Below are 16996 nucleotides of genomic sequence, written 5' to 3' on the forward strand. Positions count from 1 at the left end.
AGTGAACCAATAACACAAGCAGGAAATTATATTTCGGGGGGGGCATTCCATACACAATCTGTGTACAGGAGGCCTCCAGGTAGCCATATTTCGTTTTTCAGAAAATTACAGCTCTGCAGACAGAAAAGGAAAGGTAACTTTTAATAACATTCAATTACAATATGATTGCATGTCGCAATCGTAAATGCTCAATTTTTTTTTTTCAATTTGCCATTTTTTTCCCCACGAGTTACCTTTTAAGTTTATCCCTCGCAATGTTGGCTTCCTACTTGGGGTCTTCAAATTAGACTTTTTTTTGCTTTATTTGCACGTCTACGTGTTTCTTCTGGATGTTTATTTCTTGTGGATAGTATTTTTTAGAAATTTTGCAAATATGCCTTCTTACAGTAGTATGCTAGTAATGAATCCAGGGAGAAGGGGGTCTGAGGTCCTTGCAAGACAAGAACGTAAGGACGTGTTACCTCAAGCCTACTTAAATCTCAACTTGTTTTTCAGTTTTGCTGTAGTGCAGGGATTTTTCCAGTCGAATGTGCTCAGGGACTTATTAGAATGTGTCGTCTGACATGGAGCCAAGTCACAAAGGGTCGATGTACAAAGAATCATCCTTTGCTGGTAGTAATTGGGGTTTTTCTGGGCTGATCTACAATCTTGTTTGTTAGCATACAATCCTCCTGTAGGTGGCAGCTTATCCCAACAGATAATGTCTTCCTGTGTCCCTCAATGAATAAGAAAAATGGTACAGGGGGACTAAAAAAAACCACAACAACCTGCTGTGTAAATGCCTGTGACAGACTGCATCATTCAGGTCTTTTATGATTTTGCCCATAGTTCCACTTTATAGTGCAGCTTGACATACTCTGGTAGTTCCTGTATACTCCACTTGCCTCCCGGAAGGTCATGCAACACTACACCCAAAAAAAAAAAAAAAAAAAAAAAATGTATGTCCTTTTTTTCCCCCACAAATAGAGCTTTCTTTAGTGGTATTTGATCACCACTGGGTTTTTATTTTTTGCGCTATAAACAGAAAAAAATAATTCTGAAAAATAATTTTTTTTTTTACTTTCTGCTAAAAAACACAACCAATAATAAATAATAATAAAACAAATCGCTTCATAAATTTAGGCCAATATGTATTCTGCTACATATTTTTGGTAAAAAGAAATTCCCAATAAGTATATATTGGTTTGCGCAAACGTTATCACGTCTACAAACTATGGGATATATATATATACACTGGAATTTTAAAAAAATGTTTTTTTTTTTTTTTAATACTAGTAAAAGCGGCAATCAGCAACTTATAGCGGGACTGCGATATTGCTGCGGACAAATCGGACACTGATACAGTGTTTAGGGGGTCGACCGATTATCGGTACGGCCAAAATTCCCTTTTTTGCAGGAGCGGTATCCATAACAAACTTAACAATAATAATTATTTCAAGTGGTTGTACCAGGCGATGCATGCAGCTGCAGGCATCACCCTGGTACTATTCTTTAGAGTAGACAGTCGGCATTCTTGTAACAACCACCAATGCAGTTATCACTATCAGTGGGAGACCCCCCCCCCCCCGCTGCTCAGCCCTGGTCTCCCGTCCCACTAAGAAATCTGAGCACCGGCTGGCCGAAGACCCGAACAAAGCAGATTGCTTCGTTTGGGTCTTGGATCTAGTAACCCATAAGCGATGTCAAGACATCACTTCCGGATTACTGCCATCCTAAAGGCGCCAGTTTTAAAAAATAGAAAGTATTTAAAAAAAGCAGATCTTGGCATTTTTAATACTTTTAAGTGCAGTGGAGGGGTTTGGAGTCTTATAGACACCAGATCCCTCCATAAAGAGTACATGTCACTGCCTGTTACTGTCACAATGGAGGTTTACATTCATTGTGACAGCAATAAAAGTGATAAAAAAAAAAAAAAAAAGACAGTGTAAAAATAAAAAAAAAAAATAAAAAAATTAAATCTACAGAATATCAGCACCTGATATTGGCTATCGGCCTTAAAGGCATCCGAAAAATCGGTATCGGCCCTGAAAAAAACTATATCAGTCGACCCCTAACAGTGATCACTGCTAAAAATATGCACAGTACTGACACCGGCTGGGAAGTGGTTAAACACCTAGGGCGATCAAAGGGGTAATTGTGCGACCAAGTGTTTACACTAAGGTATGTGCTGGACTTGATTCCTTGCTTTGCAGGGAAACAATCCAGCACATACCCGCTGACAAGACAGAGCTTTGCATTGTATACATAGACAGCTCTTTCCTGTCTCCCTCCTTGCTGATCAGCAGGTGCCAGCAGTCATCTATTGGCCGGAACCCGCTGATCGGCTTGTGCTGCGACTTATCACAGCACAAGAGGTGCGTGCACCCACTTCCAGAGCCGGATCACATACTAGGCAAGCGATCCGGCACAGGAGAGGCACTCTGCCGCCGTATAACTGAGTTATGCAGCCAGCAAGTGGACAAAGCCATTTCTTTACTGCTTTGTCTGACCTAAAACAACGATAATGTAAAGCCTGAGCAATCTATGTTAAAAACAAGCTATAAATAACCAGAGGCATTCATTTGTGAAATGATAGTTTATTGTTACAAAAGTACCTTTTTAAAATTATTTTATCTCTCAGCTACACATTATGTACATTGAAACGCTGTGAACAAAAGACAAGACAAAGAAAAAAAAAAACGATATAAAAACAAGCTTTATACATACATACATTCTGTTGCCTATTTACACATTGTCAATAATATATTCTTCTCTGTAGATACACATAAGACATCTGACTTAAATTGGACAACTTGCCTCAGGCAGCGCCCCGAGGGTGGCTACGGTGAGTAGCTGGTCACATTACGTTATGCTGCTTTTCACACTTTCCAGTCTTCTGTAGAGCAAGTAATGAGGAAAACTGCCAGTGGATGGCCCTGCTTTCTCTCACCATGAGGATATAATGTAAACTTTTTGCATGTTAGACCACATAAAATCAGGCTTCAGCAGCAACTGAATCACAAATGCCTCCCGTACCAACTAAGAGCCTATGAGACCCGGCAGCATTTTTTCTTAAAAAGAAAATCCAATGCCCCGTCCTACATGAAGGGGTCCCCGACTCCTGATGCCCCTTGTAAACAGCTGGTGATCTATGAATATCACCATTATTTGCTCAAGCCAGAACGCAAAATTTAATCAGTAGATGTAAAAGTTCTGAGCCAAGGAAAACCAGGGTGATGGAGGAAGGAACAATTGCACTTTGTGTTACAACATTTGATGCGTTGTCCAAAAGCTGAAATCTGACCTTCGCTGCGATTCGTTGATCTAAGGCATCCGGTTAGGACTGCAGTCATTTGGAAGCAGACTTTGAACACCACTGCTTCCATAAAACATATTCTGCATTAGCACCTTTTATATATTATAGCAGCTACATTTCAACATTACAATAAATGTGTTGTGCTGAGATTTTTGCGCGTATATGTTCTGCTGATGGAACGCTTTTGAGGCGCACTGCTGAAAGGGGAGTCATCGGGGTTTATTGATTGAAGTGTTGGTCTTTTCTGCTCCGGTGTACTTTGCTGGGACTCACAATCTGGAACGCAGAAATGGGAAAAAAAAGAGATTTTAACAAAATGCATTAGGTTAGGATCCAAGCTCCCTGTCACCAACAAAGATATACATTTACAGTCAATGGGGTTGATTTACTAAAACTGGAGAGTTCAAAATCTGGTGCAACTGTGCATAGAAACCAATAAGCTTCCAGGTTTTTTTTTTTTTGTCAAAGTTTAACTCCTTTCCCCCGCCGGCTCCCGGCCCTTTAAGAGCTTTTAGATGCCGGGAAGTGGGCATTTGTGTCATGTGATGGCTGTGATCACATGATCTAAAAGCTCCTAATCACAAGTATGCATCAGGAGCATTCTGATCCCCGTTGGCAACTGTGCTGGGAGCGTGCTCTCAGCACAGAAATGTTTACATTCTTTGTTTACTTGTGACAGTAATAGGTGGTGACAGGTACTCTTTATGGAGGGATCAGGGGTCTAAAAGGCCCCAAATCCCTCCTTTGACCTTAAAAGTATTCAGATCACTGGAAACGGCGATTCTGAATACTGTATATTTTTTTTAAAAATCGGCGCCATTGGCAGCTGAGTAAACAGGAAGTGGCGTTACTTCCGTGTTTACAGAGAGAAGACTGGAACGAAGCCGTTTCGGGCTTCGTGCCAGTCTGTCTCTAGCCGCCAGAAGTGGCGGATCAAGGATCGGGTCTTCCGGTGGGGCGGGAGGCCCGGTAAGAGCGGCGGAAGGCGGCAGGAGGGGGGGTCCCCTCCCACTCCTCTGGGATAACAACCAAGTGGCCTTTAGCCGCATCAGTTATCCCTGGATAGTTGATGGGCCACTCTAAAAAAACGCTATTGGGATGATGCCTGCAGCTGCGGGCATCATCCTGTTATAACCCCCGAAAGCCGAGGCCGCATATCTGCGTACGCTCGATGGCAAGGGGTTAACACACTATTAGAGCTGCGCGAATACTCGTTAAAAAATCGTTATCTCGAATCAACCCTCCTCATGATCTCTAAGCAAAATTTCCTGATTCATTCACGGAGAGTTCTCTGCTCACTCAGCTGTCAAAAAGAAAAAAACGGGCAGCCTGCCAAGTCTTTCACAACATTGTCCATGCTGGTAGATGACTACAAACCTTGTAACATTTCATTCTTGTTCTTAGATCTTTTCGTTCTTATGTCTGTAGATGAGGGAAGTTTAACCACAAAATACACTTCAATCAATTAAAAAACTAAACAGTAAAGTTAGCCCTTTTTAATATAATGTGAAAGATGATAGTACACTGCTAGAATCGTGAAGATTTTACCCCCTTAATGACCAGGCCATTTTTTGCTATTTAGCTCTGTGCTACTTTAACTGGCGATTGCGCGGTCATGCAGTGCTGTACCCAAATGAAATTTATATTTTTTTTTTATATATCACAAATGGAGAGCTTTCTTTTGCTGGTATTTGATCACCACTGGGTTTTTTATTTTTGCGATATAAATGAAAAAAGACCAAAACAAAAACAATTTTTTTACTTTCTGCTATAAAACATCAATAAAAAAATCTAAAAAAATTCTTAATAAATTTTGGCCAAATGTATTCCGCTATATAAAAGAAAAGAAGAAACTGCGCTATAAACATACATATACACAGTAAATCGCATACAAAAATCAACAGGTTGCGCTAATAACAAAATTAGTGAATTAATGTTCGCATGTATAATGCATCAATGAAAATTAATAAAAGTGTGTCCAAGAATGTTGTGAGAGTGGATCCTGAAAGCTATCTTCACCAACCACCATTGTATGAAGTAACTACAAGAAGTAGGAAGCAAAGAGGGATCCACATGTTAAATGTTAAAACAAACACAGCAGGGTGGTTGAGAGGGGGAGCAGAACACAGACAGTGCGGGTGCCAAAAAAATGAAGTGTCCTCTACTGACTTGCCTTCTTCCCATACTTAATCTTGGTGCCACATCTCTTCCCCAGAGAATGTGCTGTCTTCCCCAGAGAATGACAGGAGGAGAGAGCACAGAGAAGACAAGATTTGGCTGTGCTTTCCTGTATAATTGTCTAGATCACTGTACTGGCTAAACAAAAGAGAAAAACACTTTGGCAGACGTTTCTTCAAGGAGCTCTGGTTTTTTCCCACAATCTAAAAACACTCAAATCTTACCTGGCATTTGACAAAATAGGGCAAACGGTGTACATCAGTCTGATATCATCTCAGCCTACATGGTACTAAAGAGTGACGTGGTGGGGAGACCATCTGGACCCGGTGTAAAGGCCTCAGCTGGGCTATAACCACAAGCGTTATTGATCCCTTGTAATGAGTGATCAATAGGAGCCGGTAAGCAGGCCCTACAACTATTGGTGGAGGCACCGATTGTTATCACTTCGGTGGTGGTTGGTGAAGATTGCTTTCAGGATCCACTCTCACAACATTCATGGACTGTTTTCTAATAATTTTAATTGATGCATTATACATGCGAACATTAATTCACTCATTTTGTTGATGTTAATAGCGCAACCTGTTCATTTTTGTATTCTGCTATATGTCTTTGGTAAAAAAAAAAAAATCCCAATAAGCGTATATTGATGATTGTAGATGCTATAACTTTCATGCAAACCAAACTATGGGATATATTGGAACTTTTATACTACTAATGGCAGCGATCGGCGACCTATAATGGGACAGCGATAGTGTGGCAGGCAATCCAATACTGAGGGGAATCTGACTAAGGCCACACATTTCTAATTCGCATGACAGGAGAGTTTGACCGGCTCTCAATGAAGCCGGTTTACACAGCTCTGGGGCGACCGCGGTTCGCATTGAAGGGTCCTGTGCATCTTCTGGTCCAATTCAGGCAAAAATTTAGACCCGATCCGCACCTGAAATCGGTGAACGGGGGTGCACCGGACCCAATGCTGAGAGCTGCGGCCGCAGCATATATGAACGGAGCCTAAAGCACGGTAAGCATGGGCTCAAATGCCGGGCGACATCGGCTGGTTCAATAAAAGCCGGCCGACATGCGGCCTGTGTGTATGTCAACCGATCCATCAGAAGTCGGCTTCTGCCAGCCAAGCATGAAAATCAGCAGCCTACCCACTGATCATGGTGTTTTGGCGGGGGGGGGGGGGGGCGGGTGGAATTGTTGGATTGTTAGTACAGCGGCTCCAACTAGACTAGGCAGTTTTGGTTTTTTTTTCCCATTCAACCTGCTGGGTTGAATGGAAAAAAACTCAGTGTGAACCAGGCTTAACTGCCACTGACATCACCAGTGACACTAATACAGTGCTCAGTGCTAATACTATAAAATGGGGTTAACATCTAGGGCGATCAAGGGGTTAAATATGTGCTTAACAATTACTGTGCGCTGTTTTTACGAAGCAAAATGCCGGTAAAAAAAAAAAAGAAAAAAAAAGCACATTGCTGCTGTTATTAGAGAGCCCTGTGATGTTTACCTACACAGGACTCACTTCTGTCATTCGTTCAGCAGGTTCCAGCCATAAATCATTGGCTGGGACCTGCTAATCGGCTTGTGCTGTAGCGAATGACTGCACAGCCAGGCTGGGGGGAGGGCGTGCACCCCCTACCTGCACATACTGGATCACGCATGCATGTGATCCAGCGCAGCGGGGCTGCCCTGCCGCAGTAAATCTGCGGTAGGCGCTTCTTAAAGTGGTTAAAGGTGGTGGTAGAGTTCAGATGCAGTACAGTAGGTAATACTGGGGGGAGATTTAGGCTCCATTCACATATATGCGAATTGGATGCATTTTGAACCGCATCCGATTCGCATGACATATGAACCAAACCGGCTTTCTATGGAGCCAGTTCATATATCTCCCGCGCAGAGGCAGTGCGAATTAAAAAAAAAAAAAAAAAAAAAAAAAAGACAGACTCCTGTCCGTTTTCTGAGCACTGCAGTGCGGTTTAGCTGCAAATTCCAGGTTCAATGCCTTCTATGGGAATGCATCTGAATAGCACGTCGTCAGTTTTTATCACGAATTGAAAAAAAAAAATACAAAAAAAAAACATGGATTTTAAAAGGGGAACCTCACACCAAAAAAAAAAAAAGGTATGGGGCCGAAGGGCCTGGTAGGGATTGGGGAGCGACGCTGTTTTTCCTCAAATGTTAGTGCCGGCAAATCTTTGGTTTACATTCAGCTCTCAGTGGGAAACTCCGTGACAGCTGATGAGTCATCGGTTGTTAAAGACACAGCGCCTGGGTTTCCCAGCTCCTTAACAACCAGCTATTGGTAAAGACGCTGATGGTCGCCGGCTCCGAAAATTCGCATCTGAACCGCTTTGCAGCTGGTTTGGAAATTTTCTGTGAAAATGGATGGGAAATTCGCACCGCACGTGTGACCCTAGCCTTACTAAAACTGGTGCAGCTGTGCATAGTAACCAATCAGCTTCCAGGTTTTAATGTCAAAGCTTAATTGAGCAAGCTGAAGTTAGAAGCCAATTGGTTACTATGCAGAGCTGCCGCAGATTCTGTTCCCCCACCGTGTTCATCAAAACGCAAACCAAAGTAAAAACAACCCTTGTTCTATAACAGAATTAAAATTCTCGGAGGTCTGGTCATTAATATTTTCAACCAGCAGAGATTTGAGTCTTACAGTGCCTTGAAAAAGTATTCATACCCCTTGAGATTCTCTACATTTTGTCATGTTACAACCAAAAATGTAAATGTATTCGATTGGGATTTTAGGTGCTAGACCAACACAAAGTGGCACATAATTGTAAAGTGGAAGGAAAATGAAAAATGGTTTTCAAAAGGTTTCACAAATAAATATATGAAAAGTGTGGCGTACATTTTTATTCAGCCCTCTTTACTCTGATATCCCTAACTAAAATTGCCTTCAGGAGTCACCTAATTAATAAATAGAGTCCACCTGTGTGTAATTTAATCTCAGTATAAATACAGCTGTTCTGTGAAGCCCCTTAGAGGTTTGTTAGAGAACCTTAGTGAACAAACAGCATCATGAAGGCCAATGAACACACCAGACAGGTCAGGGATAAAGTTGTGGAGAAGTTTAAAGCAGGGTTAGGTTATAGAAAATATCCCAAGCTTTGAACATCTCACGGAGCACTATTCAAACCATCATCTGAAAATGGAAAGAGTATGGCACAACTGCAAACCTATCAAGACATAGCCGTCCACCTAAACTGACAGGCCGGGCAAGAAGAGCATTCATCAGAGAAGCAGCCAAGAGGCCCCTGGTAACTCTGGAGGAGCTGCAGAGATCCACAGCTCAGGTGGGAGGATCTGTCCACAGGACAACTATTAGTCCTGCACTCCACAAATCTGACCTTTATGGAAGAGTGGCAAGAAGAAAGACATTGTTGAAAGAAAGCCATAAAAAGTCTTGTTTGCAGTTTGCAAGAAGCCATGTGGAGGATATAGCAAACATGTGGAAGAAGGGGCTCTGGTCAGATGAGACCAAAATTGAACTTTTTGGTTCAAAAGCAAAATGCTATGTGTGGCAAAAAACTAACACTGCACATCACCCTGAACACACCAACCCCACCGTAAAACATGGTGGTGGCAGCATCATGATGTGTGAATGCTTTTCTTCAGCGGGAACATGGAAGCTGGTCAGAGTTGATGGGAAGATGGAAGGAGAAAAAAAATACAGGGCAATCTTAGAAGAAAACCTGATAGAGTCTGCAAAAGACTTGAGACTTGGGCAGAGGTTCACATTCCAGCAGGACAACGACCCTAAACATACAGCCAGAGATACAATGGAATGGTTTTGATCAAAGCATATTCATGTGTTAGAATGTCCCAGTCAAAGTCCAGACCTAAATCCAATTTAGAATCTGTTGCAAGACTTGAAAATTGGTGTTCACAGACGCTCTCCATCCAATCTGACAGAGCTTGAGCTAATTTGCAAAGAAGAATGGGCAAAAATGTCACTCTCTAGATGTGCAAAGCTGGTAGAGACATCCCCAAAAAGAGTTGGAGCTGTAATTGCAGTGAAAGGCGTTTCTACAAAAGTATTGACTCAGGGGGGCTGAATACAAATACACACCACACTTTTTACATATTTGTAAAAAATTATGAAAACTGTTTATCATTTTTCTTCCACTTCACAATTATGTGCCACTTAGTGTTGGTCTATTACATAAAATACATTTAAGTTTTTGACAAAATGTGGAGAATTAAAATATGAATACTTTCCCAAGGCACTGTATGTTTGTGCTATGACTTGAAACCTTCATAGACCAGCCCCACCCCCTTACATTACATCAATTCCCCCCTTTACACCTCAGCACCCCTCTTTACAATACAGCCCTTCTTTACCTCACATTGAACCCCTTTACAATACAGTGCCCGCTTTACATCACAGACCTCTTTGCATCCAAGTCCCCCCATTTATATCACAGACCCCTTTACATTAGTGTCCTCATCCCCCCTTTCTTGCATCAAAGGCCCCTTCACATCCCAGTCCCCTTTACAGCCCCTCTTCCTTGCACTCGAGTCCCCCCCCCCCCCACAAGCCCCCTCCTTGTATCCCAGTCCCCCCCACAAGCCCCCTCCTTGTATCCCAGTCCCCTCCACAGCTTCTCTCCTTGTATCCCAGTCCCCTCCACAAGCCCCCTCCTTGTATCCCAGTCCCCTCCACAGCTTCTCTCCTTGTATCCCAGTCCCCCCCACAAGCCCCCTCCTTGTATCCCAGTCCCCTCCACAGCCCCCCTCCCTGCATCCCAGGTCCTTCCATGTATTCCTGTCCCCTCCACACAGTCCCTCCTCCCTGCATCCCAGGCCCTACTTCCATGTATCCCAGTCCCCTCCACAGCTTCTCTCCTTGTATCCCAGTCCCCTCCACAGGCCCTCCATGTATCCCAGCCACCCCACACAGCCTCCCTCCTTGTATCCCAGTCCCCTCCACAGCTTCTCCTTGTATCCCAGTCCCCTCCACAGCTTCTCTCCTTGTATCCCAGTCCCCTCCACAGGCCCTCCATGTATCCCAGCCACCCCACACAGCCTCCCTCCTTGTATCCCAGTCCCCTCCACAGCTTCTCCTTGTATCCCAGTCCCCTCCACAGCTTCTCTCCTTGTATACCAGTCCCCACCACAGCTTCTCTCCTTGTATACCAGTCCCCTCCACAGCTTCTCTCCTTGTATACCAGTCCCCTCCACAGCTTCTCTCCTTGTATCCCAGTCCCCTCCACAGCTTCTCTCCTTGTATACCAGTCCCCACCACAGCTTCTCTCCTTGTATACCAGTCCCCTCCACAGCTTCTCTCCTTGTATCCCAGTCCCCTCCACAGCTTCTCTCCTTGTATCCCAGTCCCCTCCACAGCTTCTCTCCTTGTATACCAGTCCCCACCACAGCTTCTCTCCTTGTATCCCAGTCCCCACCACAGCTTCTCTCCTTGTATCCCAGTCCCCACCACAGGCCCTCCATGTATCCCAGCCACCCCACACAGCCTCCCTCCTTGTATCCCAGTCCCCTCCACAGCTTCTCTCCTTGTATACCAGTCCCCACCACAGGCCCTCCTTGTATCCCAGTTCCCTCCACAACCCCCCAATCTGCATTGCAGGTCCTCCTTCCATGTATCACAGCCCCCTCCCTTACCTTACAAAGCAGGTAGAAGACAGAAAGGTCATGTCCGAGAAGAGGGTGGGAGCTATCCAACTTTTCATTTAACAAGCAGATGATTGGTTACTAGGACCGCCCCTAGCAACAAATCACAGGCATTGTAACTTGAAAAGTTAAACAGCGCCCACCTTTTGCTTGGACATGCCGCATCTTCTGTCTTCTACCTGCTTTGTAAAGGATGAAAGCGGCGCCGGGGGAAGGAGTCACAAGGGAGAGGACTCTCAGGCTGCTAAGTGGCGGAGCCGCGGTCCAGAAAAGATTGTCATGTGGTCCGTTCTGGGACTGCAGTTTGCCATTTTTTGATACCCGCTTATAATATCCACATATTAGAGCCAGAACACAAGAGGACCATTTTAAATATATACATGCATTTTATAAATACACACACACACACACACACACACTAAATCATTTACCTGAGCCATTTCTTATTTCTAATCCTGTATATGCAGTTATGACAACTATAAAACATTATTGCACAAGAAGTTCCTGCTTCCATAAACATTTTGTTGAAGCCAGAAAGCCATTAAGCAGCTCTATATAAATAAAACTAATTATACAATTTAGTTCATTAAGATCTCACCTTGCATCTTTCTCTTGGAAGATGGCGTTTTTCCTTTAAACAGCATCGGTGACTGAGTAAGTGAAAAGAGGCCACTTGCAGATAAGGAACTTTTTGGCACCTTTGCTGGTGGTGTGATGACTGCAAAAGAAATGCAATTTGTTAAAGTGGTTGTAAACCCCTCTGTGCAACTTGTACCTATAGGTAAGCCTTAGGCTTACCTATAGGTACTGTAAATATCTCCTAAAGGTGCGCCGTTTAGGAGATATTTACTTTGTAGTGCACCGTTGCGGCCATCTGCACTTGCGCTGTGAAGAAACGGCCCTCTGTGCCGTTCCTTCATTAGCAAGTGCCGTGACTGACGGCTCCCATGGGCATGCGTGGGAGTGACATCATGCGACTCCTGCTAGTCACAGAGCCGGAGTACGTGGCCCCTGAAGGAAGAGGGGAGAAGATGGATGCGGCCACCAGCAGGGATGGCACAGGCTTTGTTTGCAGGCAAGTGCCACATAAAAGAGATTTCCCCTAAATGGACTTTAAAGGCACTTGCTCACAAGTATTTAGATACCAAATATATATGACAGAGTATAAAGAGTAAACAAATTTTTATTTCAACAAAGTATAGGCTAAAAACGTGCTGTATCATACATTCAACGGAGCATATTACAAAATCATTCTTTTTTGTTAATAATGAACATGAGTTATATGGAGGCTCTTTTTTCTTACATCACTGACGCGTTTCGGGATAAACAATGTTTTTATGTCCTTCTTCAGGGATATAGTAGAAAAGAGCAGTTCATTTATAACAGGGTTCGTTGAAATATTTAAAAAAAAAAAAAAACTCCAAAATTGGAAAAGCGTAGGGCGTTATTGCTGGTAAGGTTGTTTACATTGGAACAGTTGTGGTTAATATTAAGCACATTTACTTAATAATGGTTCCATTGTATGGGGGCAAGGTGTCTCACCTACCCCCGTCCCTCCCGGATGCATGCAGGCCGAAGCGATATACTGAGGCTGAAAGTGAGGGAACCCCTGTTTTTGTTCAGTTTAGGATATGCCAGCCACGCATCCCAGCATCAAGCTTGTGTAACGCCTCAACGCCTTTTTTAAAAAATATTTCAATGAACCATGTTATAAATGAACTGCTCTTTTCTATTATATTCCTGAAGGACATAAAAACATTGTTTATTCCGAAACGCGTCAGTGTAAGAAAAAAGAGCCTCCACATAACTCATGTTCATGATTAACAAAAAACTAATGATTTTGTAATATGCTCCGTTGAGTGAATGATACAGCATGTTTTTAACCTATACTTTGTTGAAATAAAAATTTGTTTACTCTTTATACTCTGTCATATATATTTGGTATCTAAATACTTGTGAGCAAGTGCCTTTAAAGTCCATTTAGGGGAAATCTCTTTTTTGTATATGAATGTTTTTCTGGATGTGGCAATTTTTACCTAGAGAAGCGAATCACCCCTCAGTCAAGTGCCACATAATGGGCTAGTATGCGATGCATACTAGCCCATTATGCTTTTACTCTGCAGGGGGGAAAAAAAAGTGGAAGTAAAACCCCTCTTTATTTTATGAACCTTGGAGAACGCAATTTTTTATTTTTTAAAGAAGAAAATCATCAAATACCTGCAATTTTAAAGACCTCATCTTCACAAGAACTTTGCTGTGATGAACTCAAGTTTGAGGATAGACTCCGACTTGAAGAAACAACACATTCTTCCAGATCTTCAACAGCATTACTTGATATACAAGATCGTTTACTACTGGGCTGGGCTTCCTTTGAGGGAGAGAAGAATTCAAAGCATCGTTTTCTAGATTTAAGAGTCATTGCTCCAATTTCACTTTTACCTTTCCAGTCAATGATTGGAGAATGCTCCTGAAGTTTGGAGATTCCATCGAACACAAAGTCATTTAAAGGAGAAGCCTTAATTGCATCTTGTTCTAGACTTCCTTCTTCTGCTGACGGAGTGCTACTTATATGGTCTCCTTTTGGCATGTTCGCAGCTTTCACAGCAGATGCTTTCTTTTTCCGTGGCCAGTTAATAACATCGCTGCCATTTTTTTCCTTGTATTTTGGTGATGGCGTCCAAGGGCTGGCAGCATCGGCTTGTGTAGGGGATGCAGTAGTAGAAGTACACCTTTTTGGTGTGTAAGACTGGCAGATTAATGTCTGCAGACTACTTTTCCCAGGGGTATTGTAGGAAGACCGTAGGCGAGGAGAAGCACAACCTGATTCCAACTTGATATGCTTATTACACCACGTCTCACCGAAAAGACCATCTTCTGCTTTCCTAGTGCAAGACATGGTTGGAGAGTCCTCAACTCTATCCCCACTTGTCATAGCGACAGTAGAGTTGGAATCCGTCCTCTTAAAACGAAGCTTAGGCAAACCAGACTCCCTCATCTCAAGCTGAACTTCATAAGTTGGGGGAGGTATGGTTTTCTTCTGACTTTTTGGAGTTGAGAACTTAGATGGAATTTGTGGAGTGCCAAGCCGTGCCGCAGCTTCTCGTTGCCTCCTGTCCACGGTGTGGCGAAGACCATATGGTGAACTGCACTGCAGATTCCCTGCACCCTTTGGTGTGCTTGGCAAACTCCCAGCATCAGAAGGCTTCCTTGTAATCAACAGTTTCATTTTCAGATCACAGGTTTCTGATGCCACAACTTTGGCTTCAGCTATATCAATACTTTCATCTGTCTGTGAGGTATTTCCAAAAGATCCTGAACCTTCAGAGCTTTCCAAAGATGAACCATCCAACCTTTCGCACACGACAATATCACCTCTAGGGGAAGGTAAGATGAATGCTGAAGAGCTCTTTAAACGTGGCAATACAACTTTAAGCTCAGCTGACAAGGTATTTGACAGAACAGGTGAAGTGTGTTTAGAAACTAAAGGACATCTACCAGTGGGACTTTCTCTAGTACTCACTTTGGTAACGTTACTAGCATTTTTTGAACCTGAAAGCAGCTCATTACCAGGCTGAGACTTGGTAGGAGTTTTAAGCACTGGCTGGCACGGTGGCATAGAAAGAATGCCTGAAGCAGATGCTTTAAAAGATGGTGTGGTCTTTGGAGATATGGAAAGAGAGCCAACTGACTTTGTAGGAGTATATTCAGCAGGAAAAGAAACCTTCTTAAACTCTGCACATTTCTTTGGTGTGGGTGAAAAGGACTTTTGTGGTGTTCTAAGGTGAAACCTTGTAGTGAAAGGGGGGGTTTTGTGAGATACAAAATCCTCTTCAGCTATATGCTTTCGAGGAGAGTGATCTGACTTTTTAGGAGTAGATTCTGAAGCTAAAGGAAGCACAACAGAACTCTTCCTCTCCATGTGTTTTTTCGGTGTGGGTGTTTGTGGAACAGCTGAAAGTAACTTTTGCGGTGTACGAAGCTGATACCTTGTAGTGAAAGAGGTTTTTGGTGACATGGAGTCCTCTTCAGCAGCATGCTTTAAAGGTGTATGCTCTGTGGCACAAGGCAGCAAAACAGAACTCCTCCACTCCACGTGTTTTCTCCGTGTGGGCGTTTGTGGAACAGCTGAAAGTAATTTTTGCGGTGTACGAAGCTGATACCTTGTAGTGAAAGAGGTTTTTGGTGACATGGCGTCCTCTTCAGCTGCATGCTTTGTAGGTGTGTGCTCTGTAGCACAAGGCAGCACAACAGAACTCTTCCAATCCACGTGTTTTTTCGACGTGGGCGTTTGTGGAACAGTTAAATGTGACTTCTGCGGTGTACAAAACTGATACCTTGTAGTGAAAGAGGTTTTTGGTGACATGGAGTCCTCTTCAGCTGCATGCTTTGTAGGTGTGTGCTCTGTAGCACAAGGCAGAACAGAACTCTTCCAATCCATGTGTTTTTTCGGCGTGGGCGCTTGTGGAACAGCTGAAAGTAACTTTTGCGGTGTACGAAGCTGATACCTTGAGGTGAAAGAGGTTTTTGGTGATATTGAATCCTCTTCAGCTGCATGCTTTGTAGGCGTGTGCTCTGTAGCACAAGGCAGCACAACAGAACTCCTCCACTCCACATGTTTTTTCGGCGTGGGTGTTTGTGGAACAGTTAAATTCGACTTCTGCGGTGTACGAAGCTGATATCTTGAGGTGAAAGAGGTTTTTGGCGATAGGGAATCCTCTTCGGCTGCATGTTTTCTAGGGGTATTCCCGTTGCCAAAAGGCAACACAACAGAACTCTTCCACTCCACACATCTCTTTGGTGTGGGTGTTTGTGCAACAGACTTTTGTGGCGTTTTAAGTTGATCACAGATTACGGTTACAGAATCTGCATTTGAACTTTGCAATCTAAGCGATTTCCTTGGGGTGTAAAAAGCCTGAAGTCCCTGCTTCCCAGGGGTATTAGTGTTTGAATGTCCTTTAGGTGTCTTCTCTGGACTTTTGAAAAGCTCATCTTGTGATCTTTCTGCTCTACCTTTTTGCGGTGTAACATGTTGGTTTAGTGTCTTTAAGGGAGATCTAAGCCACTTAATTGGAGAATTGCTTTTCCTAGGCGTCATTTGCACTAATCTCTCACTTCTTCTTTCAGGAGATTTCAAAGTAGATTGTTCTTTTTGCTTAGATGGTGAGAAAATGTTGCCCAAGTTTCTGGCACCTTTCCTTTCCAGTGGACTTTTGGAAGGCGTTTTAAGCCTGTTGGGTGTTCGTACATGTGTGTGTGGTATACAGGGAGATTTCTGCAAGTCTCTCTTTATTAGTGACTCTTCACAGTTTGAAGCAGCTTTTTGCGGCATTTTTCGTGGAGTCTTCCTTTGGTGCTTTGCTGGCATCTGAAAAATACATAGATCACCACATCAGGGCATTGCTGATATTGACAAGAAATTCATTTTTAGTTATGCAAGTTTTATTTTTGTTCATGTTAAAGTGATTGCAAATGTATTAAATTTTTATTACAAAAAAATTAAAATAAACGAACATGTCATATTTACCTGTTCTGTGCAAAACCACTGCACAGAGCAGCCACAATCCTCATCTTTTTGGGTCTCCAGTCAGTGATCCTGGCTGCTCCCCCAAATAGCAAGCCTCTTGCTATGGGAGCTTCCGAGCCCCGCTCCTGTGAATGGGCATTGCCCATTCATACAGAGCATGGCTCGCCCCCGCCCCCCACTCTCTCCTCATTGGTGCACTGACTGTGATTGACAGCAGCAGAAGACAATGGCTCCCGCTGCTGTGAGAGTCAATGAGGTCACAGAGTCAATGAGGTCAGAGAGACACCGAATAGGGCCGGTGCTCTCATACACATTGCTGGGTCAAGATGGTGCTCAGGTGGGGGGCTTAAGGG

At 43.4% G+C, this 16996-nt stretch overlaps 1 protein-coding gene across 1 annotated transcript in view; it reads right to left on the bottom strand.

Annotated features, from left to right (window-relative positions):
* Window positions 1-2560: 2560 nt before the first annotated feature.
* Window positions 2561-16996, bottom strand: part of TICRR (TOPBP1 interacting checkpoint and replication regulator) — a 92230-nt gene continuing 77794 nt past the window's right edge. Inside the window, exons 20-22 of the mRNA XM_073618447.1 lie at window positions 13337-16484; window positions 11718-11837; window positions 2561-3571 (exon numbers count right to left, since the gene is read on the bottom strand). Of these exons, the coding sequence (XP_073474548.1) occupies window positions 3420-3571; window positions 11718-11837; window positions 13337-16484 (3420 nt within the window). The 3' untranslated portion in view covers window positions 2561-3419. The remainder of the gene's footprint in view (window positions 3572-11717; window positions 11838-13336; window positions 16485-16996) is intronic.

Source organism: Aquarana catesbeiana, linkage group LG03 (genome assembly GCF_042186555.1).
Source record: "Aquarana catesbeiana isolate 2022-GZ linkage group LG03, ASM4218655v1, whole genome shotgun sequence".
Taxonomy (NCBI): Eukaryota; Metazoa; Chordata; class Amphibia; order Anura; family Ranidae; genus Aquarana; species Aquarana catesbeiana.